The sequence below is a fragment of the Loxodonta africana genome, chromosome 15 (genome assembly GCF_030014295.1).
Source record: "Loxodonta africana isolate mLoxAfr1 chromosome 15, mLoxAfr1.hap2, whole genome shotgun sequence".
Classification (NCBI taxonomy): domain Eukaryota; kingdom Metazoa; phylum Chordata; class Mammalia; order Proboscidea; family Elephantidae; genus Loxodonta; species Loxodonta africana.
In genome coordinates this window covers 26,409,222-26,435,318 of record NC_087356.1, presented here as the reverse complement: position 1 = coordinate 26,435,318, position 26,097 = coordinate 26,409,222, and the positions used below count along the sequence as shown (strand labels likewise).

The window sequence follows — 26,097 nt, the reverse complement described above, 5'->3', positions numbered from 1 at the left end:
GACCCAAGTTCCTGAGAGACATAGTCCATGAGGCGTCAGGGAGCACTATGGACACCAGGTTTGCCTGGCTGGTAGATGTTCTGAAAACACAGCCTTGCTGCTCAGCCAGGGCTGCCAAGGCCACAGCCTCAGAGTCGTGTCACCCAGATCCCACAGGTCTGCTGGACCTAAGAGCAAGACCACTGTCTCATGAGGAATGGTCACCTTGCAAAGCACATGGCTGCAGCCTGGACTGCTGCTTGAGTTGGCAAAGGGGCTCAGGCCCCCAGGCTGGCCCCTCACCCCCAGCCCCCAGTTGAGGCCTCCCCCTCTTCCAGGCCAGCCGGGCCCCAGCTCGCCTGCAGGTGCCTCCATTCTCTGGCGGGGCTTTTATGGCCGGCTCTGCAGGCCGCCTGCACAGGCCGCCTGCACAGGCCGCCTGCACAGGCTGCCGGCAACTCCACTCCTCCTGGCCGCCAGTTTATGGGCTCAGTAATGAGCCAGTGGTTCAAACGGCCCCTGGTGTGAGCAGCTGGGCTGGGGCTCCAGCTTGGGGAATGAGCCCCCCCAGGTCCCAGCCGCTCATTACACTCCCGGCCTGGGCCCTTTTACTAGCTGTTTATTTGCAGGGTGGGTGCCTGATGTGCAGGCAGGGCCTGGTGGGTGTGCTGGCCTCCAGGTGGAGAGCCGACCCAGGCAACCAGCGGTGCTTCAAAGCCGCCGGATGAAAGGAGACCTTGTGCTTTATGACAGCCTCGTCTGGTTAATGGGGTCCCTGGAGAGCCTGGCTGCCAGAGGCCCCGAGCCCCCGGCAGAGGGCTGGCTCTGAGCAGGATGGGGAACCCAGAGGCTCTGAGTACCCCCACCCCACCTCACCCCCAGACTTGGTCCTCTTGCCCAGACCAGCTAATTGGAGCCCCACTGAGGGCACGGCTCCACCCCACCTCCCAGGGCCGCTTCTTCCACAGCGAGACCTGCTGGCTCTGCCCCAGACCAAGCTGGTTTCCTCTCACCCTCCTGACTTCAGAATCACCTGGACAGTTTCTCAATCTCTTCCCCCTCTCCCCTTCACAGTGCAACTTCCTGCCCCTATGTCCCTTCCACCCTCCCACTGTGCCTCCCCTTCAGCTCCTAGACCTGCCTCCTGATTCCTCGTCCTCCTCTCCATCCCAGCAGCCCTCATAGGCTTCTCTTTTTTTCCAAGTCTAGCCCAGACCCCATGGGCCATCAGGCCAACCCTTCTCTTCCACAAATTCTCCACTCCTCTCGGAAATCCCACCAAGGGCCAGCCCAACTCTCCCCTTCTTCTTTGCCGGTGGTGCCACCACATTGTTGCCAGAATGGAACCACCCCAAATTCTTCATCAGCAACCCCAACTGGGTAATTCTTCTCTGTGCCACCAATTAGCATCTCCTCCCTCTTCCTTTCTCTTTCTCCCTCAGTCTAACAGCTGATTCCAACCTTCTCATTTGTGTCAAACAACCTACCATGTTGCCGTGAGGTTCTCCTCCTACTTGGTAGAAAAAATAGAAGCTTCAACTTCCTGCAGTGTCTTGCTCACTTCTCCATCAGTCACAATGAGAGAGGCAATGGTGGTGGTGACACCACAGGGATGGGGGCAGTGGTGGGGATGGTGATGCCTCGGTGATGGGGCAGTGGTGGGGACAGTGATACCTCAGTGACGGTGGCAGTAGTGGGGATGGTGACACTGCAGGGATGGGGCAGTTGTGGGGACAGTGATGACACCTCAGTGATGGGGCAGTGGTGGGGATGGTGACACCTCAGTGATGGGGGCAGTGGTAGAGACTGTGACACTGCAGGGATGGGGCAGTGGTGGGGACTGTGACACCACAGGGATTGGGTCAGTGATGGGGACAGTGACATGGCAGGGATGGGGTAGTGGTGGGGATGGCGACACCTCAGTGATGGGGTCAGTGGTGGGGACTGTGACCACAGGGATAGGGGCAGTGGTGGGGACAGTGACACCTCAGTGATGGGGTTAGTGGTGGGGACGGTGACACTGCAGGGATGGGGCAGTGGTGGAGATGGTGATACCACAGGGATGGGGGCAGTGGTGGGGACAGTGACACCTCAGTGATGGGGTCAGTGATGAGGACTGTGACACCACAGGTATGTGGCAGTGGTGGGGACGGTTACACTTCAGTGATGGGGGTAATAGTGGGCATGGTGACACTACAGGGATGGGGCAGTGGTGGGGAGAGTGACACTGCAGTGATGGAGCAGTGATGGGGACGGTGACACCTCAGGGATGGGACAGTAGTAGGGACAGTGGCACCACACGGATGGGGCAGTGGTGGTGGTGTGCAGTGGGTATGACAGTGGCACAGAGTGACTGTGGTGGTGCGATTACGCTGACATTAAAAGCCCTGGGACTGGTACCATTGGAGCCAGAAACCACACTCACCTTCTTAGCGATGATGCAGACTTGCTCTGCTGGCAGGTAGTCAAAGGGGAAAATAAACCTCCAGTTAAAGTTGCCTTCGCCGCCCAGGGACCGATAATGCACGTCCGTCTTTTGCTTGTGTTCCTCAAAGCCGACCATCCAACTAGACATACGTGTTTTTAGAGAACATTTCTAATTTAGGCTTCCACCACAATATGTATCCTCAACTTAGACAAACAGAGGAATTAAGAAGGTAAATGAACTTGGTAAATGATAAAGCAAAAATAATTTCTAAGAAGTCCCCATGGTATACAAAATAGGCCATAAATTTAAAAGCATTCTAACTTCTCAGCCACTGTTGGGGGTATCCTCAAACCCTGTGAGTTCAACCCAAACATAAGCATAGAAGAAGAAATGTGGTGGAAGAACGACTCTCAAAGGCATAGACCACCCCCATAAGAACCCCCTTCCTTTCTCTGTTGACCTTTCCTACACCAGACACCCCCTACATGGGGTACCACTCTACAGGAGGCAGGGGACACCCCAGAGACCCAGAGCGAGGACCAGAGATGACTGGGAAGGACAATGACTCCCTACCCTTTCACATAAATGTCACTCATCTTCTCCCCCGTGATGCTGCGGTCATCGAGGATCACATCTTCGGTGTTCCAGATGATACAACGCAGGAAGAACCTGGGGAGAGGAAGAATGCCGCAAATCCACATAGGTCTCCCACAAAAGCAAGCAACCGTCCCAAGGCTTCCACCAGGACCCAGAAGATTCAGTTGCTTGCCTGGCTGGACACTCAGCCACAGGTCCACACGAGGGCTATACCCTGCAGTGCAAAAGGCCCAAAGCCTACCTACAGAGTAACCTCCTGGTCCCACCCACAGCTGGCTGTGACCATCCTGTCCCCTACCCCCTCAGCCCCCAGCTCAGCTCAGAACCCATGGGTGGGGTAAGTCACCTTCTGGCTCTCCGTGGAGTGATGTTGAAGGGAGGCCCAGGCCGACCCAGGGCCTTTGGAAACAGGTCAATCCACATCTGCAGTTTTCCCTGTGGAGATAAGGCCCCATTCTCTCATCACTCTTTTCTTTCAACCAACACTTACCAAGCACCTGCCCTGTGCCAGACACGTGGGGAACACAACAGAGGAAAGGCCAAGCTCTGAATGGAGAGGCCCTAAATAGGACTACAGGGCCAACCACAGGGTGAGCCTACTGCCCCACAGGCTACTGGCATGGACCTGTGTCAAGGGTCAGGAGAGGCTTCTCAGAGACAGTGGCAGCTGAGCAGTCTCGATATGCCAGATAGAATAAGAAGCAGGACATCTGAGGCCCAGGGAATGGTGTGCACAAAGCCCCGGAGGAATCAGAGAGCGTGGATTAGTCATGAGAGGGCTCAGAAGGCTTCCACCACTGGGAGCCGTTCAACCTGCCCACCCCTCCACTCAGCACCTCTCTGCAAAATCCAAAAAAACCAAACCCATCGCCGTCGAGTCGATTCCCACTCATAGCAACCCTACAGGACAGAGTAGAACTGTCCCACAGCATTTCCAAGGAGCGCCTGGTGGATTTGAACTGCCGACCTTTTGGTTAGCAGCCGTAGCTCTTAACTGCTACATCAGGGTTTAAGCCAGCATTATCTCTTCTTACGAAAGATGGAGGGGTTGAAGTAACTTAGTTAAATAACGTCTGCAGGGTCACAGAGCCATAGAATGAAAGAACAGAAGTAGTACACCTGTCGTACTACTTTGGGAAGGTTGGTGACCAAACTACCCAGGGGAAGAAAGAGCTAAGTGCCAAACGGTGGGATGATTTCCCTTTCACATTCAGAAAGGCATCTTCGTGGTTCACCTTGGCCCTTCCCTTTGCCTGTAACCTTTTTCTCTCATCTTCTGCTCGAAAACCCAGCTTCGAGCTCACCTGTTCCAGGAAGACTTCCCAGCCACACCCCTAACTGCTGTCTCTCCGTGCTCCCTCCTTTCTGCATAGGAAGGTACTCCTGGCCCCTCTTATGATTGCTTTTTGTGGCTGTTCCGCCCTTCTGTCACTGGGCGCTGGTCACCCTGTCTGAACACCTGCAGTGTAATGGATTGCTTTTGTGTAGCCTTTCTTGCTGCCGTCTTATAACTCCCACCCAGCTGATTAGGCAGCCCTGTATCATAGGGTAATTGTGGCTAACCAAAGGGGTTGGTCAGTTTTGCCATCCCTGCTGGGCTTAAAATGAGCTGCTCCAGAGGCAGGAAAGAGGGAATCCCACCATCACCAAGGAAGAACAGCCAGGAGCCAGCACCAACTTTAGGCCCGGGATCCTTGCAATGAGAAGCTCCTGGAAGCAGGAGACTGAGACAGAGGGTGAGCTGAAACCCTGAAGGCAGTGAGAAGTAGTGGCAGGAGAGACCCGGCAGCAGAGATCTGGAAGCAGAGACCTGGCAGCAGGAGATGGCATGTTGGGCTTCCCAGCCCATGGAGAGAGAAAGCTGAGTGCCTTTGGGCAGAAGCCTAGGGCCAGGGAGAGGCGTGCCTGTGGGCACAGCTGAGAAGAGGCTGTCCTGTTCGAAGAGCTGTATTACTGAGCCTAACTTGTAACCTGTTACTTCCCTAATAAACCCCATAACTATGAGTATTGTCTGTGAGTTCTGTATGGCCACTGCAATGAGTTATTGAACCCAGCAGAGAAGTAGAGTGCCGTGTGGGGGACGGTTGGTATCAGAATTGGTAAAGATGGCAGAGAGAAGAGGCGTGTCTGGCCTCTGCCTTGTGGGGGTCAGCCTTGGGCTACTGGTCTTGATTTTCCTTCTCCCCTGTGAAGTTAGAGGAGCTCAGACACCGCCCCCCCTCCCAACACACATACACGCTGTTTTTACAACACCCCACTACGCCCAGCACAGGGCCAGCCCGCTGAGACACCACTGACTGATGGCAAAGGAGGGAGATGGACACCAAGGCTTCAGAATGACAGGCAGTCAGAGGCCAGGACTACTTAAGGAGGAAGGAGGAGCCTGGGACTCATTCCTCAGGCCCTGAGGGCCAGGCCCAAGAGGTCCCCTCACTGTCCAACAGTGGTGACCACTCAGACTGTGTAGAAACAGTCAAAGAAGGATCGGCCAAATCCTGAGGTCCCTGCTGGTTCTTCTGGGGCATCCACACTGCCCTTAGGGCAGGGCTAGCTGGGGCTCAGAGACTCTGGAATCCAAGGTCCAGGTCCTACCTGTTCGATGTCCGGCTGCAGGGGGCTATAGAGAGGCCGTGACTCCACGTGCTCTGGAACCAGGCCCTGCTGCTGAAGGACATGCAAAGCCAGACGCTCCTCTACGGGGCCCAGGTGTGGGTTCGGGACCCTGCCAGCCTCTGTCCCAGAGACAAAATAAAAAAGTGACAGGGGCCAGGTGAGGGGTAATGGTGGGGCTGCCCTGTGAGCAGACTGAGCAGGGCTGCCTGGGGGCTGCAGGAAGCCCCTAGCCCCAGTCTCACCCTCAGCCCAGACACATTTCTTCTCATCCTCCCTTCAAGCTTTCTGTAAGGGAAACATCACCCTCCATAATCATAAAACCCAGATTCTCATTACCATTATTCCTACCAAGTCTCTTCCATAAAGCCGTCCCTACTTTCCACCAATCTGCATTCTCCCTGTCCACCAAAGCCCACCGCTTCCAAGAAGCCCTCCCTGACTACTCCTAACTCTGAGCCTCAGCAACCTCAGATGTGCCATCTAAGTGCTGTTAGTACGATTTAGTCTCTGGTTCATATAAGTTGTTCTATTAGAAAGCAGCACCTAAAATAATAACAATAATGATGAATAGCCGTAAGCAGGAATCATGGGCCAGGCACTGTACTTTACAGATACTAATACGTCTAATAATCATAATAACCTAGAAGGTAAATACAGTTGTTTTTCCCATTTTACAGATAAGAAAACTGAAGCACCGAGAAGTTATCCATCAGGTCAGCAGGGCAGCTAGGATTCTAGGCTGTTTCAGAGATCACTTGCTCATTTAGGGAAGGTGCATAGCTGCATGTGAGTAGCCCTCACCTCCTCCCCCTTTACGTCCCAGGTGCAGTCCTTCCTGTCAGGGGCTGGGTCAAGGACTGCTGCTATGGATGGGGGGAACACACAGAGGGATAAAAAGGCACAGCCAGGAGGTGGTGCTAACCCTGAGAAGCCTGGCCGCTGGCTGGCAACATGAACGTGAAGCCCCCTATGACAGAGGCCTTGCCTGAGGGAGGGGTCCACCGGTACAACCATGCTCACCAGCATGGATTCCCATGTACTCACACAAACCCACTTCCTCCATCAGACCTGCCCTGTCACCTTAGTAGGAGCCTAGCACCGAAGAAGGAGCCTAGGCCAGGAATAGGGCCCTGCCTCTAACTGGCTGCAAGGCTTCAGGCAAGCCATTAACACTCTCAGCCTCAACAGTCTCATCTGTAAAAACAGTTGGACGATACAGTCTCTGGGTTTCTGACCTCAGCATCCTTCGACTTTATAGCCAAGAGCCCTGCCCTCTGTGCTGATGTTGCTCACAGACTAGTAGAAAGAGCTGAGACTACCCCTCAAACAGATGCACGTTCTGGAAAAGAGAACAGGAGGGGTGAGGCCTAAGAGTGAGCAGCCTGGCTCAGCCATGACTTGGGAGAGTTAGGAAAACAGAACGAGAAGGATGAGAGGGCCTCAGGGATGAGAGAGTCAAAGCCACCATTTCCCTTTTATAACTTCAGCGTAAACTCTGACATCAAACATCCTGAAACAACCAGGAAGTGAGGGCCTGGCTGGGCCTTTAAACACCTCCAGGGAAGCTGAGCTGCTCTGAGGAGAGGGCAGAGCAGGCCATGGCATCTCAGACATCCCCTGAGCCTCAGGGAATAGGCAAGATTCTCAGCCGTGACATCCAGGGGCGAGGGAAGAGCTCGGGCCTTCTGCCCGCCCTTTAGGTGTTTTAGGTGTAGGGGGGCCGTGAATGGGGGGCTCCGAAAGTACCAGCAGAGTCAAGCTGGCTGGTCAGTGTGATTCAAGTAGGAAACTGTTTCTCAGAGGTGGACTGTATCCCAAAGTCCAACCAAACCCTGAGTCACGAACCCAAAGCCAGGAGAAAACTGGTTCTAACCATGACCCTGACCCTGGCTTCAGACTGATCCCTGATTTTGCCTAACCTAGCTTTGGACTGACCTTTGACCTGGCCCTACCCTGACCTTGGCCCTTAGACCCACCCTGATCCCTGACCTCATCCTCCACCCTGACCCCTCATTTTCACAGCAGTATCCCAGGGAAATACTGGTTCCAAAGTGCCAAGCATGAGTTCAGCTTGTCTGTGCCAACCTGGAGAGGTCTGAGCCCACACCCTACTGGTGTGATTCATATCCAGTGGGGCCTTTACGGTGAGAGAGAGCCTGACAAGACAGAAGGAGGCGGGGGGAGGCCACCATGGTTTCGGGGCTCACTTGGTGGCTCACCTATTTCTTCAATGGTGTACTCTTTGTCCTCAAACACCACCCGGTCTGTGTGGTACACGGGGGCCTTGACTCTGTACTGTTGGCAGAAGAGGTGGAGGAGCTGGGAGGGACGAAGCTGGTCCCTCCACTGATTCGGTCCGGAGCTGAGGTCCAAGCACAAGACAAAGGGAAGACACTCTAGGGACGCTCTGAGGGCGGAGGGGTGTGATGTGGTCTGTGCACCTACACACATAGCATCACCCCACCCTTCACTTTTACAGTGGGCTCCCCATTTGATTGCTCATCATGACTGTGGTCCCCCATTTCAGAGATGAAGAAACTAAGGCCCAGAGAGAAAAAGACTTGATTAAATACACTCAGTATTAGAACTTAGGTGTTCCTAATTTCCAAATTTAGAGAATCAGAACAAACAAGACCCAAGTTGGGGACACAGGGGCCGTCCACATATGAGTTCATCTGACATAGGCCATCACGCAATTCCCCTTCAGGCTCAGTCAGGGCCTGAGCATTATACTGTCTCCCTGCCTTCTTTCCCTCCCTCCTCCTTCTCTTTCCAGGTACCCACTCTCTACAGGCCCTTGGTGGCACTTCAAGAATCTTATTATAACAACATTTTGAAGAGCCAAGCGCTTAGAGTCAGACAAACCAGCTCCAATCCTAATCCCATCACTTACTAGCCTCAGTTTCCTCATCTCTGGAGTGGGAACAATACCCCCCATTGGACTAAATGAGAGAATACTGAGAAGTGCTTAGCCCAGGGCCAGCACACAGCTCTCCTGTACATACACACAGTAGGTCTGTGGGAGTCCACAGCGAGCCCCAAACTTGGACAGCAGCCTGTTCTCCAGGTCGATGACCGTCTCCCCAATCTTTTCATCCTTGGAGAGGAGGTCGTAGTCATAGAGAGTGACCTTCAGGTCCTTCTCCAGAGGCAGCGTGCAGGTCAGCTCGAACATCCTACAGGAAGGGTGCCATGTCAGGTGTTGCCGGACACAGCAGACACTCAAGGGGACTGCAGGTGGGAGCAGGAGCAGATGGCCATCCAGGAGTGGCCCTGGGGTCCGCAGTGCCTGCTCTCCTTGGGTCTCCTGCGGCTCTGACAGCACACCACCCACAGCACACAGGACTGAGCTGGTCCTGGGGTGTGTGTGTGTGTGTGTGTGTGTGTGTATGCATGCATGTACGGAGGGTACCTGTCTGACAAACCACAGAATGAATGAATGAATTGAAGCCAAATGTTAAAACTCAAGTTTCAACCAATACCAGTTGCTATCTTGTCAACACCAACTCATGGCAGCCCCATATGTGTCACAGTAGAACTGTGGTCCATAAGGTTTTCAATGGCTGATTTTTCAGAAGTAGATCACCAGGCTTTTCTTCTGAGGCACGTTTGGGTGGACTCAAACCACCAACCTTTCAGTTAGCAGATGAGCACATGAACTGTTTACACCGCCTGGGATTCCTCAACCTGGAAGCCAGGACACAATAGACAAGAAACTCCAGAGTGAGGTACCAGAGCGCCTCAGGGAAAATTTACCAGGGGCGTGGCCTGGGATCCACTTCCTGGCTCTTGGGGCTTCACACCTACTTCCAGAGGGCAATAGCGGGAGAATTTGAGAAGATTTTTTTTGGAAAGAGCTACTGCTGTGCTCAGCACCCCTGCACTCCATGGAGGCCAGATGTGGAGGGTGTTCTCTCTGCTCCCATTAAAGAGTGTTCCCTGCAGGCGGAAGATAGCCTAGTGCCCAACTCAGACCCTGGAAGCTAAAGCAGGGGGAGAGCAGGGGCAACACACAGGAGGAGCTGCCACCCGCCATGATGGCTTGGCAGGGAACACAGTGTTTCCTGCAGAGTACAGGTAGGCCACGGGAGGCCAGACCCAGCAGCTCCAAACCCTGCCCAAAAGGCCTCGAAGGGGCTCCAATGACAAGAGATTGTGGAGGGCACCATCTGAGAACCATGGGCCTGGGGGGTGAGGCAGCCAGCTAAAGGGACCCAGCATCTGCCACATCACAGGAGGTACAACAGAAGGGGCTCAGAGTCCCAGGAACGCACCCATAAGAAAATGAATCAGTGTAAGCATCTGCCACCCACAGGGCCCCAGCTGCCGACCAGAAGGGCAGGCAGCACATGAGACTGGCCCTCGCCCGGAATTCGAGCCCCCCTTGTCCTGGCCATGCAGGAGTCAGAAACCTTGGTGGCTGGCCAGAGGTGAGAAGGGGGGCAACACTACACAGGGAACAGGAGGAAGACACAGCACCTCCCCTCTCTCCACACGCAGCCACACACTGAGCCCAGCTACGCCCAAGGTGGGCTCAGCTGGGAGAGGGGAAAGGCCACCTTCAGTCCATTCAGGGCTTTAGTCACTGAGGACTAGGCATTCTGCTGACTGGATTGAGGTGTAAGTCTGTGCCCAACAGTGAGCAGGAACACTGCCTGTCTGCCGCAGTTTCCACTCAGGGAAGGGGGCGGGTGGTCCCACAGAATAAACCTGTACAGGGCACAAAATTGTTCTGATTATGCCCCATGAGTTGTGCTTGTTCAATGCATGGGTTATAGAAATAAGAGTTTCCTGCTGTGCTCTGAGGGAGGCCTGATTTGAGGGAGGTGATGGAATGGGAGTTGGGGAGTAGTTTCCTCCATACTTGCTCCCCACATTGGCCTGGGCACTGGCCCCTGATTGTGGGACAGGACCTGCCCACTGCCCCATCCCTCTTAACTGGTAGCGCCTCCTGGCAGGGAGCTCATCAAACAGTCTTCTCTCCCACCTCCATCTTGCCTCCAGCCTTTCCCTCCAAGTGCACCCGGGGGGTGGCTCCTCACTGGCCGGGACCGTTTCCCCTTCAAAACTGGCATTTTGTCTGACTGACTAGGTCCTTGCCGCAGGCTAAGCAACAATGAACTCAACAGACACCAGTTTAGGAATTCAATGTGTTACTCGACAGTATGGGAATACCACACACCTTCTACAGGCGCTGCCGGAGAAATAGCTGCAAACTTCTGCAACACTCCCTTCTCTGGCCTAACTATGCTCACGTCCAAACTGCAATTCAGGATGCGTGAAAGCTATTCCCACACAACGGGCATTGATTCTTCTTTTCCTTGTTCTTAGATTTTTAAGAATCATTTTACTATCTGGAGTCCACACTCTTCCCCTGTATCCACTACATATTAAAAGGAAATAATTACTAAATGTCATGTGGTATCTTGGATTGGATACTGGAATAATAAAAAGACATAGGTAAAATCCTAATAAAGTCTAGAGTTTAGTTAACAGTCATGTATCAATGTCAAATTCTTAGTTTTGACAAATGTTCATGATTATGTAAGATATTAACGGTAAGTGAAACTGGGTAAGGACATACAGGAATTCTTTGTATTGTCTTTGCAGCTTTTCTGTAAAAAGTTCCGTAATTTTATTCCAAAGAAAAATTTCATCTTAAAAAAAATGATAAAAGTTAGCAAATGCATACTCTGGGTTTCCATCTAGATGTCTGATCTTAGAGGTAATTCTTCATGTGTTTAACTAGGAGCTCCTGCCGGGACTTAAGCCTATACTGCTTGAGTAGCTAAGGCTACAGCCCCACAGACACACAGATTTAGGAAATACAGCTTTGCCCTAGGAGACGAGGACTTCCTAGTGGGCAGCCACTTTTCCTTCATTGGACGATAGGTTATCCAGTCTGGCTCCTCCACCCCAAGGCCCAAGCTTGCACCCAACTTACTTTCCAAATACAGGCTCCAGGGTGCAGGGGATGTAGTTATCCTGGTCACTCACTGATTTCTTCCCTATGGAGATCTTGATGTAAGGATCACACTGGAGGAGGAGGAGACAGAAATACTCAAGTGAAATCACTCTCTCACTCATCTTTGAAGCTTCTTGCCTTCTACCCCTCAATGGGCTAGGAGGACAACTACCAAGAAGCCGCGATATAAACTCTGCTCTGGCAGGCCAGGGGCCAACCACACTCCACACAGCCCCGGCCGTGGATCTAGGATGTCTAAATGCTCCATGTTCCCAAGCCACTGCCCATTTGTGAGAAGGCGGGTAGGGGTGGGCCTATATCCTCAGAAAGACAACAGCTTGTATTATGTATCTGACGAGGCCAGGCTGGGATCCTATCTGTGATCTCTGCTTAGATAGATGGAAAGAGAGAGAGAAGGCCAGATCGTGTCAACCCAACCCAGTCCATGGAATGGGAGTTGGGGAGTAGTTTCCTCCATACTTGCTCCCCACATTGGCCTGGGCACTGGCCCCTGATTGTGGGACAGGACCCGCCCACTGCCCCATCCCTCTTAACTGGTAGCGCCTCCTGGCAGGGAGCTCATCAAACAGTCTTCTCTCCCACCTCCATCTTGCCTCCAGCCTTTCCCTCCAAGTGCACCCGGGGGGTGGCTCCTCACTGGCCGGGACCGTGTGTCTGTGGGGCTGTAGCCTTAGCTACTCAACTAGCCTCCAGGAGCAGCACTCCTCAACTAGCCTCCAGGAGCAGCTGGGGCTGTGCAGTGCCCAGGTTTAGTGTGGTATCGAGAAGGTTCATTGGCCATGACCACATCTTGAAGGCCAGTGGTGGTGCCTGGGCTGAGGACAGCTCCACTCTGCCCTGTGTGATGCCTCAAGCAGAGCAGCAGGGCAGGGCAGCCATGGCTTCTCGGCCTTGAAAGGCAGGGTTCTAGGGTCAGATACCAGGCCTCAAGGGCAAATGCCAAGCCGCAACCCTTCTAAAGAGACAAGAGAGGACCCTACCTTCATATCTCTAAACTCAGTGATCTTCCACCTCTGCTCTCTTGCTCTGTCTCTCTCTCACTCTCTCCTTCCAACTTTACTCTTGCCCTCCCATCCCCATTTTCCTGGAACTCCAGACTCCTTTCCTCCTTCAAACTCCCCTTCTCCACCCAGGGCCTGGACTACAGTAGGCAGCTGCGGCACTTGCCCCAGGCACAAAATTGAAAGAGTTGCCAAAAACCTCAGTAATCAAGAAAAATCATACTTTGGTGCAACATTTTAAAATTTAAACGAGTGCTAACAATCCATGATGAACAAAATATCAAAGTTTTAAGTGAAGACAGGATCCGTAGGACTACTTTTTCCTTTTGCGCAAGCTCTGCCGTGGTGGGGCAGGGCCCAGTTACTGGTCCTGCTCCTCTCTCCTTCTCTCCTTCCAGCGTCACCACTAAAAGCCCTACAAAGTCCAATCCCAACCTACACCATCAACACGCTTAATCCTTACGTCTCATCATTGTTCTAAATGCACATTAAACATTCTTCTTTCAAAGTTCTGCCTATGCTTTTAACCCCTCTGAAAAGACTGTTTTCTTCTTCTTCCCAGCCTATCAAAGCTCTTTCCATCCCAAAGAGTCTTATTCCTCCCAGGAAGTTTCCCCATTATTGCAAAGGTCAGTAATGACCTTGGCTTTCTCTGACCTTCTAGAGCCCTTGGCCCTTGATAGAATTCCATTCAGTTGCATCTCAGTTTTGTATGTGTTTCACTGGCTTCCCAGCTCCTTGGGGCACAGACTATGTCTGATTCTGCAGTCCATTTGTACCCAGGCCTGCTATCCTATAGGAAGGCGAGGACTCTAGGAATGTTACCTTCCCATTGGGGTCCTTGGGCTGCAAGCCAAATGCTTGAACAACGTAGATGCGGACCAGGCACTCCTGGGGTCCCTGGGCAGCCAGTTGGTGGAACTGTCTTGGGGGCAGGGGAATGGCTGGGTCTTCTGGGAGGGGATAAATTTTGAAGAGGCCCTGCAAAGAATGAGAGGTCAATTTTCATTTTTATCATCATTGTCACCAACACAATTAGCATTATGACCATTACTCTCATCTCTATCAGAGTTATCACCATACAGATCACCAAGGCCAACGCCATCCCATCAACATCATCAGATTCTACGTCAGCAGCATCACCATCACCACCACCACCTCCGCCACCACATGGTCACCAACATCAACACCAGGCCAGGCCATCACTGCAATACTACCAGTAGCCCCTGCTCCCTCTCCCTTCACTTCATGCTGCCACTCCACAGACTTAAGCCCACCTGGGTTACGGTCATGCCTTCAAGGGTTTACCTTAAATTCCCCAATGACAGATGGATCTTCCGTCTCCTCCTGAGTCTTGCCCTGGTAGAGCTTGAAGGTATTGCAAAAGTCAGACAGGCCCTCAAAGTCTTCCACATTCTCCAGCTGTGTGTCGTAGACCTGCATATGTGGTGATGGGGGACAGGAGAAAGAGAGAAAGAAGAGGGACATCAAAGGAAGAGGAAGCAGGAAGAGGAAGGGAAACGTAACAGTGTGAGGGTAAAGGAAGAGTGGAAGAGGAGAGAGAAGGACAAAAACAAAGAATTAAAGGAAAAAAGGGAATTAAAGAAACACAGGCAAAGAGAAGGGCCAGGTTGGAGATGTGGAGAGGTAAAAGAGAGCCAAGAAGGAAAAGAGGCAGAGAAGAAAATAAGAACCAAGGCAGAGACGAAATGGATGCAAGTAATGGAGGTAAAAGAGAAAGAAGAGAAAAAAAATTAGGAGAAAGTAGTTATGAGGGGAAGATGTTCGTTCAGGCCATTGAGGAATAGGGTCTTCTGGTTAATCAAACATTCCAGGTACCTGAGAGTCATCATATCTGAGTGATGCAGTTTTTAATAGAATAAGATCACAGTTGAGCAAATAAATGTAAAACTAACTGACTTTTTATTTGAAGACTTAGGGAACTCTAGAAAATTAAAGGGTCAACATTTCAAGCAAAAAGGCTCACTGTCCAGGAAAGGATGTCCAGGTGACAATGGTATCAAATTTGGGGCTAAGTGTGTCTTCTGAGCACCGCTTTAAATCTGTGAACTCAATTTTATTTGTCTCTTCTCAAACAGCCAGTGTTAGGCCAGAGTTTTGGACGACTTACTTAGGCTTAAATGAAGCTGCAGTTTTTTCTTATAGATGATAAAATGTACCTAATAAATGGTGATGTTAACGTTATTAACAGGCTAATGTTGTTGTTGTTAGGTGCCGTCGAGTTGGTTCTGACTCATAGCAACCCCACACAACAGAACGAATGAAACACTGTCTGGTCCTGCGCCATCCTTACAATTGTTGTTATGCTTGACCTCATTGCTGCAGCCACTGTGTCGAGCCACCTCATTAATCCACCTGTGAATCCACCAGGTTACTATACTTGCTAAATTGGTTATATCTGAAATTGACAGATGAGCTACTTCAGGTAAATTCCTTTCTCTGTCTTGTTAAATATTACTTCTCGTTTAGGCCCAGCTAGAGCTCTACCTAGCCCCCAAAGTCCAAGTTCTGACTCTTCAAGAAATATTTCATGATGCAAGTGATACATATTTAGAAAAATATGAGTAAATATAAAGAAAAGATTAATATTGTCTTAAATTCTGATTCCCCAAAACAACTAGTTATTTGGTTAACATTTGGTAAGTTTTGAATATTTTCTCTCTATGTATTTACTGTCTATTTTTACCAAAATGGGATCCTAGGATGTAAACTGTGCTGTAACTTGCTTTTTCAACCTAACAGTGTACCATGAATATCTTTGCATGTCAAAAAATATACTTCTACAATATCCTTCTTAATGGCATCATAATATGCAAATGTACCATAAACTATAGTGAACATTCAGTTTTGCAGGGTTTTTTTTTTTTTTTTTTTTGGCAAACATTAATTGTCACTTTTATTGAAAGACTTTAGGCATGTCACCTGATCGTGAAAGATAAGTCATCCATTTTACTAAAGAAGAATATGACCAAAGGGACAAAATACATATACATTTTAAGATTGTTAACATTCTGCTTTATTTGCTTTGCCACCTATCCATCCATCCATCAATCCATCTTATTTTTTAATGCATTTCAAAGTAAGTTGCAGATATCAGTCTATTTCACTCGTAGACACTTCGACATGCATATTATTAACCGTCGTTGTTGTTGTTTGCCATCGAGTGGATTCTGATTCATAGCAACCCCATAGCACAGAGTAGAATTGCCCCATAGAATTTCCTGGGCTATAATCTGAAAGCATTCAGCTGCTAACCCAAAAGTCTGTCGTTTGAACCCAGCAGCTGCAGTGCTGGAGAACGATGTGGCAGTCTAGTTTTGCAGTTTTTTTAATGTTATTTTTAAAAGCACAAGGAACGTCCTTATACATGTGCTTTGTGCATTTGTTTAAGCTGTTCTCTATGCTAAGTTCTGAGAAATAGAATTCCTGGTTGAAACATATACACATTTTAAGACCTTCGATGCACACAGCCAAACTGCCCTCTAGAAAAATTGTATGGACTTACCTGCTGACCTGCAGGGTACAACGAGCCCATCTCCCTAGTCCTTCATCTTCACTACACATTTCCGCCCTTTCTTAACTTTGTTAATTTGATAGACAAAAGTTGGTATCCTGGACTTTGACTTTGCATTTCTTTCATTACTAGAGAAATTTGCATGGGTTGATCAACCACTTGTATTTCTTCCAAGTGAATTTCCCATCATTGCCATTTGCTCATTATCTCTTGATTAATCTTTGATTTCTGTTCTGCAGTGATTTGAAAGAGCTCTTTGCATGTGAAGGATATTGTTGTTGTTAGGTGCTGTCAAGTCAGCTCTAACTCATAGTAACCTTACATATACCAGAACGAAACATTGACTGGTCCAGCAACCTCCTCCCAGTCCTTGGTATGTTTGAGCCCATTGTTGCAGCTATCGTATCAATGTATCTCATCGAGGCTTTCCTCTTTTTTGCTGACCCTCTACCAAACATGATGGTCTCTTCTAGCAATTGGTCTTTTCTGATGACATGTCTAAAATAATAACCCTTTGCCTACCAAATGTGTGACAAATATTTTGCCCCAGTTTGTCATTTGTTTTTTAATCATGTTTATGATATATCTGAAAGTTTTTTAGACATACTAATACTAGAAATTACTGGATGATCTCATCTATTGGCCTTTTTTCTTTAAGGCCTTTGCCTTTCAAATTATGCTTAGAAAGTCTTCACGGAGAGATTATTAAATAATTAACTGTATTTTATTCTAGATTTTAATGTTTTTTTTTTACATTCAAGTCTCTATTTCATCTGTAATTTATTACTGTACATGGTGCAATGTAAGAATTCAATCAATTTTTTCCCAAAATGGTTAAGGGGTTGACCAATTACCAGTATCATATTTAAGCTCTCTCTTCTTCACCCAGTGACCTACGTCATATTCTAAATGTTTACACATCCTTCAATTTGTTTGTGGTCCACTATTCTCTTCCTGTTGGTCTGTCTATTCCTCACCAACACCACAATGTTTTCATTACTGTTGCTTCATCGCATGCTTTGATACCTGGTAGAAAAATCTACCCTCTTTATTCTTTATTCTTTCTTTTCAAAGTTTTCTTGGCTATTCTTTTACACTTATTCTTCCACATGAAATATTGAAACATTCAGTACAGCTCTAAGCAAACTTGTCTTTGTGGGTTTTGTTAGAATTGCGACACACCTAAAATTACTCAACTCCTTCCCTCCTTCAAAATTGTTATCTTTACAGTATTGACTTTCATCTTGCAGGGATATAATCTGATTCTGGATTTATTCAAGTCTTCTTTTATTACAATTTGAAGTCATCCTCATATAGATATAGATAAATAGATGATAGAGCTAGACAGACAGGCAGATAGATAGATTGCTGTCGAGTAAACTGACTCCAGCTCATGGCAACCTTATGTACGATAAAACAACATGTTGCCTGGTTCTGTGTCATCCCCACAATCACAGGTATGTTCAAGTCCATCGTTGCAGCTGTTGTGCCAATCCATCTCACCAAGGGTCTCCCTCGCCTTTGCTAGCCCTCCACAATGTCCTCCAGCGATTGGTCCCTCCTGTGATATGTCTAAAGCAAGCCAGTCAGACAACGTTCTGTTGCAATCCACAGGGTTTTCTCTGGCTAATTTTTGGAACTAGATCACCAGTCCTTTCTTCCTAGTCTGTCTTAGTCTGGAATTTCCACTGAAACTTGTACACCATGAGTGACCTTGCTGGTATTTGAAATACTGCTGGCATAGCTTCCAGCATCACAGCAACATGAAAGCCACCACAGTATGACCAACTGACAGAGGAGCTGTAGTATATTCAAAGAGTCTACATATGCCTTGTTGAGTTTATTCCTAGTTAAGTTACATTTTGTTGTTGTTGGTATCGTGAAAGTGAAACTTTCTTCCACTATATTTTCTAAATAGTTGTCATCTTACTGGGTTCTCCTGATGGTTCCATTCTTTTTTCAGGTAGTTCTCAATAATGTTGTCCCTCCTTTCTACACAGAATGTCCTATTTCTTTTTGCTGACTTATTGAGATGGTTAGAAGTACAGAACTTTGTTAAATGATAATGGTGAGTCCTTTCCTAGCACTGCCCCTAGTGTTTCACTCAACATCTTAACCTATGGACTAGAAGGATCCCAGAGGTTGTGGCCCCCGGACCTTCTGTTAGCCCAGGTCTGGAATCACTCCCAAAGCCAACTCTTCAGTCAGGGATTGGACTAGACTATAAGACAGAAAATGATACTGGTGAGGAGTGAGCTTCTTGGCTCAAACAGATACATGAGACTATGTGGGCAGCTCCTGTCTGAAGGCCAGATGAGAAGGCAGAGGGGGACAGGAGCTGGCTGAATGGACACGGGAAATACAGGGTGGGGAGGAGGAGTGTGCTGTCTCATTAGAGGGAGAGCAGCTAGGAGTACATAGCAAGGTGTATATAAATTTTTGTATGAGAGGTTGACTAGATTTGTAAACTTTCACTTAAAGCACAATAAAAAAAATAATAATAATAATCTATGGACTCTATGCCCAGACAAATGCATTTATAAATACTCTTGAGAAATACAGCGTTCAATTTCAGGGGCTACAGAGACCTCATTAAGTCACAGAGTCAGAAGCACTGGCTATAGGATTGAAAGATATACTCTATAACATTAAGGAAGCTCCTTTCTATTTCCAGTGCATTACTTCTTTTTATAAGTCATCCACAAATATTGTACTTTATCAAATGCTTTTCAGCTTCTACTTACATAATTTTGCTAATTTTACATATTAATATGAATTATTAATGATTACCTAATATTGAACTATTTCATATTCCTGGAATAAAGCCAATTCAGCTCTCATGACTTATTCTTTTAATAGGTCGTTAGATTCCATTTTCTATTATTTATTTAAGATTTTGTACGTCTATTCATTCTATAAGTGAGATTTATGGGTTTGGGTGGGCTTTATCAGATTTTGCTGTGTGGTAATTCCAGCTGTATAAAAATCAAGGTTTCTACCTCTTAATTTTTTCTCTGCTCTGGAATAGTACATATATCACAGGAATTATCTATCCTCTGAAAATCTGGGAAAATTCTCACCATAATTCCCTGACTCCAACTCTTTCTAACGAGGTGATTCTTAGCAAAACGACCAATTTTCCTGTTTCTTTCATGCTTATTGAACTGTCCAGTTTTCTGTTGTTTTTTGAAATAGTTTCGGTAATTTTTTTTCCAAATTAGCGCATTTCAAGGAGATTTTAAAATCTATTACCGTAGAGACATACTTAGGATTTCCCCCAAATATTCTAACTTTCCAATATCTCTGCTGTTACGTCCCTGTTTTCATTATGGGCTTTAGCTTTGTTTTCTCTACTTCTCCCAGTTAGATTAGTTGGAGAATTATTTATTTAACTGGTTCATTACCAAGAGCTAGCTCAAATGATTTCTCAATTCTATTATTTTCTTTTTTCTAATCCTTACTTCTCCTTTGGTTTTTTTTTTTTTTAATTATTTTCTTCTTCCTGTCTTTTTAAGGTTTGTTTTGTTATTCTGACTTCTTAAGACGAGGCTTTATTTTTCTCTCTATCTTCTGATAAAAATATTTATTGCTATGAGATTGTTTTTGCTTACTACCACCTTGGCATTGCCACATGTATTTCGATATAATGTTTTCATTTTCTTGGTATTTAGTGATTACGGTATTATTTTTATTATTTGATCTAAGAGTTGGATGCTTAGTTTTCATTCTTTCATTTAATTAACGTAAGTTTTTAAGGCTATACATTTTCCCTGAGCACTGTTTTAGCTATCACCAGTAAGTTCTAGTATGTGATGTTTTATAATTACTTCCTAGATACACTGTAATTTCAGTCTGTGTTACTCTTTCAGTGAAGAACTTTTACAAAAGAGAGAGATGTTTTTTAGTTTTTTAATTTTCCAAATTAAAGAAGAAGCTTTTCCAGTTGTTGATCTTGTTATTGGTTTCTAATTTTACGTCACTGCAATCTTATTAAGGTTTTCTTTGCAACCTGTTACATGGTCAATTTTGTAAATATGCTGTAGGTGTATTCTCCAATTTCAGGCTACAGAGTTCAATATATATTAATCAAATTAATAATTATGGCAGGCCTTCTATATCCTCCCATATTTTTGTCCCCTTAATCTGAAATGAACTCAGAGAAATTGATATGTCTTTGCCTGCCTACCAATGTGTTTCTATTTCTTCTTATATTTTCTGTGGTTTTGTGTTTCATAAACATTATGTTCAGTTTTAGTTTGCACACAGATATTCTCATAACTGTTATATCATTGAATTGTACCATTTAGCATTATAAAGTGCCTTTCTTTGTCTCTTTTAATTCTGGGGGCCTGAATACCCTCTTGTCCAATATTAAAATGGTGGCTTCTGCTTTCTGAGTTTATGTTCTAGTATTGTTATAACTTTATATACACTGATATATTCTGATAATACTCTTAGACCGCTATGTGTTTAGGGGCAGTATTTATTGGTTCCCTACTATAGCAATGACAAAATAATCAAATTTTATCTCTTTCTCCCTCCCTTCTCTATCACCCAGTTTTAGTCAATATTAACTTCCTTAACAGTTATCTTTGTACCATTAAATGTGTTTATACTTCTATTATTTGATTTGCCAATTTAAAAAAAATCTATTAACTCTGTTTATTCTATAATATGGCAATCAGTGTCGTTATTCTACATCCCATCCTCTTTCCTACCTCTCCATCCAATTTTTATCAGTATTATCATTTCTACATTCTCAGTATATATGGCATATAAATTCTGCCCTGTTACTCTAAACCTTTTCATTCATTTTCATTTTAGTTCTAAGGTAAAATACGATTACAACCAGTTGTGTGTGTGTGTGTGTGTGTGTGTGGTTTTTCTAGTTATCGCCTAGTTGGCTAAAGTTTATCCCCTAGTAGTTCCCTCAAGAAGGGCTCAGAGGAACAATATTCTCTTAGTTTCTGAATGCTCAAAAGTATTTGTCTACAGTCTTTATGCTTGAAGGACAGCTTCACTGAGTATAAAGCTATTGGGTCACCTTTTCTTTCTTTGAAGATTTTATACATGATACTTTTCTGTCTTTGGGCACTGAATATTGTTACAGAGAAATTGAAGCCACCCTGATTTCTTATTTTAAATTACATAATGTTTTTTGCAGGGAAAGAGATATGACTACCCAAGGAATTCTTTCATTATCTCTAAAGTCCAGTAACTATGACAGGATATGCCTCAGGGTTGACCTACCTGGGTTAATTTTCCTGACACATGGTGAACCTTTTTCAAAATGTAGATTCAAGTATTCTTTCATTTCAGAAAAGTTTTATTAAACTATTATAAGCTTAAGTTTGGGTTTTGTTTTGTTTTTCACTATTTTATCTTCCTCAGAGATTCCAATTATGCAAATGTTGTATCTCCTTTGCCTGTCTTCTATATCATTTTCTCTTTATTCTTTTATAATTCTTTATTTCCATTTCATTTTGGTTATTTTTTATCATTTCTATCCTCTGTGCTCCTTACCGTGTTTTCCAATGTGGCCATTCTCCCCTATGCTCCTTCCAATTTCATCTTTCTTTCTAAGAAGGTTTTGATTTTCTTCATCTTTCCTGAGTTCTCCCATGAAATATGAATTTCATTTCCTCTCATATCACCATTCCTTGAGTTCTTTCATTCCTTTTGACTGTCTTATTTCTGAAAAGTTCAAAGCAACATATTTCATCTCATCTGCTCCATGGCAAAGTTTTTCTGGTGGGTATTCCTCCTTTTGTTAATAAGTTTTGATGTATGTTTTCTCTTATTTTTTCAGACTATATTTGAATTATTGCTGTGCCATTTTTCATATCATTAATTATCACTAAATGTGTTAGATTTTCCTAGACCAGCTATATCATTTGTTCCTGCCTCAGAGGTAGACTGCTTCCTGAAAATGTGGCTCATCTGTGTGACTCTTGTATAGCTCTACTTTCTCTGCTTCTCTGAACCAAACAAGGTCTAGGAGGGCTTCTGTCACCAGCCTGAGGCTGTTTCCAAAGCAGTTCAACTCATCCAGCGGCTCTGTGGGAGAAAGACCTGGTGATCTGCTTCTGTAAATGTTACAGCCAAGAAAACTCTATGAAGCAGTTCTACTCTGTCACATGAGGTCACTATGTGTTGAGACCAAATTGATGGCACCTAACAACAATTTTTAACTATTTATTATGGAAATTTTCAAGCATATACAAAAGTAAAGAGAATAGAAATAAATCACCATGTACCGTAACATGTCTTAAATAATTACCAACATTTTATCAGAAGGAAATATATTTTTGCTGGGGCTTGCTAAGATTTGCTACCACTAGGCCCTTTTATCATTCTTCATGTGTCTTCTCTTCACTTACATATACTTTGGAGCCTGTGGGTTTCATTTGTCTCCAACTTTTATTGAAAATGGAGCTTGTGGGTATGATTTCCAGGAGAAAAGGGTGAAAATGCTGACTTATGCAGCCATATTCATACTGGAAGTCCCAGTAAAATATATTTTAAATTTCCAAGTGGTTGGGGTTTGTTTGTTTGTTCATTTGTTTGTATTGCTTGTTTGTTTGTTTGAATTTTTGTTGTGAATTTCTCATTTTATTGCATTTTAATCTGTCTTATGTGTTTTCTACTTTTGGTAACTTATTTCTAAACTAAAATATAATCAATTTTTTAAAGTGTTCTTTGGACATTAGAAAGAAGTGTATTCTCTATTTTTTATTATCCTTCAATTTCTATTTTAAAGCTAAAATGTTTGATATAACTTTAAAAACATTTATTTTGTTATTCAGATATTTTATTTACTTATTCATTGTTTGCTTGATACGTCAAGGATAAAGGTGCATTAAAATCCTCACTACAACTTTAATTTCTGTCGTTTTGTAATTTTAGTTCTGTGAGGTTTTAATTTATATATTCCAACTGATTTTTGCCTTACGTATTTCTAAGCTTTATTGTATGCATAATGCATAAATATTTGAGAGCTTTTCCATTGAGATGTATACCTTTTACTTATATAAAACACTCCTTTCTATCTTGATTTTTTACTTTAAATTCTACCTGCTTTCTCTTTGTTTGCATTTACCTATTATATCTTTCCTAAAAATATTTATCTTTTAGCTAGTCTGAGTTGTATTGTTTTAGGTTTGTCTTTTAAAGACAGTATAATAAATTTTGACCTTTGATGTAGTCTGAGAGTCTTTCTTACTTAGTAAGAGAGTTTAATCCATTTTTATTCATTAGGAAAACTAATATGTTTTGTTCTATTTCTATTGTTTTTTTCCATGATATCAGGTTTTTATGCTTTCTTGCTGTATCTTTGGTTATTTAGACTCTGAGTTGTTTTGTTTCCTTACACCAGAAATTTCCAAAACGTTTTTCCTCTACCCTTTGTATGCTTCATTCTATCCGTAATGCTACAGGCTATTTTTCAAAGACCCAAGTTGTTGGTGATGGTTTTTCTTTTATTTATTTATCCCTTTTTTTTAAGGGACCAGAGTCCTGGTACTTTGCCCCAGAAACAGGTTGAACGCATTTTGTTCTGGACAGTGCATTTTCACTTGGATGCTATCAGAGACCTCTTTAGGAAGGTCAAGCTGGAAGGCTGGGTGCCAATTCAACAACCAGCCTCTAAGGGAGCGGAGAGGGGGGCCAGGGCCATGGGCCATCTTGGCAGGAGTGCTCATTCTTGCTTAGTGTTTCTCATTTTTTGGCAAGGCCACAGTACCACATGCCAGACCTAATGTGTCGGATCCTCTTCCTGGTACACAAATAGTTCTGTCTCTTTGCCCAACCTCAAACACTCAGCTACCAAGTCAATGAAGAACTTGCTGCCTTAGGAGGCCTATGCCTGTGGAGGCACTGTTGCTACCTGTGGTTTCATCTCTGAGCATCCAAATCTCCAGGTACAATTCACCAGGAAGCCTCTACTGTGTCAAAGACAACTCTTGCCGCCTTGTGAAATCACCCTCCAGAGTGTCCACCAAAGCCAGCAGAATCACTTGAAAGCCCAAGCCACCCACTACCCCATCTAGCTTCATATCACTTGAAAGCCCAAGCCAGACACTACCCCATCTAGCTTCAAATCTAATTTATCCAGTCCCTTTAGGGACTTACTTGGGCCTTTCTTATATGTCTAAAAACCTGTACCCACTTTTTGTCCCCATTTCTCCAGGCCTAGAAGGTCAAGGTCATCATGGGGTGCAGAATCTCCCCCATTTATGATCCAGGAGTAGGACTGCCAGATTTAATAAATGAAAATACAGGACACCCAGTTAAGTTTGAATTTCAGATAAAAATGAATTACATTTTAGGTAAGATTGTCCCATGCAATATTTGAAACAGACTTACACTAAACATTTATTCATTGTTTATTTCTGAAATTCAAATTTAACTGGGCATCCTGAATTTTATCTGGAAGCCCTACCCAGGAAGTTATACAATTCCCATGGGGAATAACTTTGAAGTTGGCTCTGGTTATCTTTTTAAAAAAGTAGCCCACTTTTAAAAAATGTAATGGTGTTTCCTCAAAATACCCGAATTTGGTTGGTTTTCTTCACAGAAACAGTGTTTGCCATATTTTTACATTTACCCCCGTTGTGGGGGTGGGGAGAATCAAAGGTACAGTCTCAAACTGACTTCCTTTTTCATTTTAATACAAATTTTTTATTATAGAAAATTTCAAATAATACTAAAAGAAACAGAGTAGTATAACAAATTCCTTAAGTATACATCTCCAAGTTTTAAGAATTTGCAATGTTTTGCAATTTTAATTCTAATATTTTGAAAATTTGTCAGAAGGCCACCCAGCACCATCTATCTAACCTTTTTTTTTGGGGGGGGGGCGGGGTGGTGCGGGTCAGTGGGAAGTCTTTTAAAGCAAATCCCAGGCATTATTTCACCCATAAATACTTCAGTATTTTTTCAGTATTCTCCCAGAAATACTTTCTTGGGTACCCCAGCCCACACTGACTTCTTGTTCTAAACCTGTGGGTGACTCTTTTCACCCCAATTAGTTCATCAGGATTCATCAGTCCTCACCAAATGAGGAGAAAAAAAAAAAAAGATACATTTTCTCTTTCTGTTGTATCCATTTGTCCATAGCATTTGCTCAGTGACTGTTAGGCTGAATGGAACCATTTTGGAGAGAGGCCTCACCTTAAGAGTGTCAAAATCCTTCTCCAGGTAGGAGCCACACTTTTCCCTCTCCCCTATCGAGGCATAGAACTTGCTCCACCAATCAATGAACTCCTCCTCCTGGATGGGTACAAATAAGAGATTGTTTAAGAAAGAGAACTTGCAAGCAAGGTCCTTCTGAACCAGATACCTGGCAAGACACTCCTTTGGAGTGAGTTTGGGGAGAAGAGAGCCAGAACCTCCCACCTCTCTAGGAGCAAGAGAAAAAAAAAAAAAAAATTTTTTTTTCTTCTCTTAAAAGCTGCATAAAACAGAGGAAGCCAGAGGAAGCTGTGTTAACTCAGTACTTGGTATTGAGAGGCAGATACTCCAGCCATGAGTCTGCCCCCCATTCATGGGGTAATTCTGTTAAGCTCTTCGTACCTCTTTTTTCTTTTCTGTGAGTGGGCATAAGGATCACAGTACCCCTGTAACCCAGGGGCATACTGAGGCTGAAGTCAGAGGGTATATAAGGTAACTCTTCAGGGAAAAATGTCAGTAATATGTTATTTATGAACAGAACACAGTAGACCCAGGAAAACTGACTCACCCACCTCAGCAATAAAGCAAACATCAGACATCAGAACTCTGCCTCCCCCAAGGTCAAATCAAGACAGGGTCCCCGAAAATCAACAAATACTTATTAATGCCCACTACATGATGCTAAATGTGGGGATTTAGAGGAGAACAGGGGAGGCTTGTGACAACACACTCTCTGCCCTTTCCTTCCTCCAGGTGTTCATTTTTGTACGAAAAGGTAGACAGCCCT

At 45.3% G+C, this 26,097-nt stretch overlaps 1 protein-coding gene across 8 annotated transcripts in view; it reads right to left on the bottom strand.

Moving 5' to 3' along the window:
* DYSF (dysferlin) overlaps positions 1–26,097 on the bottom strand; it is a 242,190-nt gene that overhangs the window by 12,299 nt on the left and 203,794 nt on the right. For all 8 annotated transcript variants that reach the window (XM_064268707.1, XM_064268709.1, XM_064268711.1 and 5 more), the window contains 10 exons: positions 25,311–25,409; positions 13,913–14,041; positions 13,430–13,585; positions 11,562–11,653; positions 8,623–8,793; positions 7,837–7,979; positions 5,597–5,736; positions 3,351–3,439; positions 2,981–3,076; positions 2,405–2,546 (listed from right to left, as the gene is read on the bottom strand). In XM_064268707.1, coding sequence (XP_064124777.1) covers positions 2,405–2,546; positions 2,981–3,076; positions 3,351–3,439; positions 5,597–5,736; positions 7,837–7,979; positions 8,623–8,793; positions 11,562–11,653; positions 13,430–13,585; positions 13,913–14,041; positions 25,311–25,409 — 1,257 coding nt within the window. The remainder of the gene's footprint in view (positions 1–2,404; positions 2,547–2,980; positions 3,077–3,350; positions 3,440–5,596; positions 5,737–7,836; positions 7,980–8,622; positions 8,794–11,561; positions 11,654–13,429; positions 13,586–13,912; positions 14,042–25,310; positions 25,410–26,097) is intronic.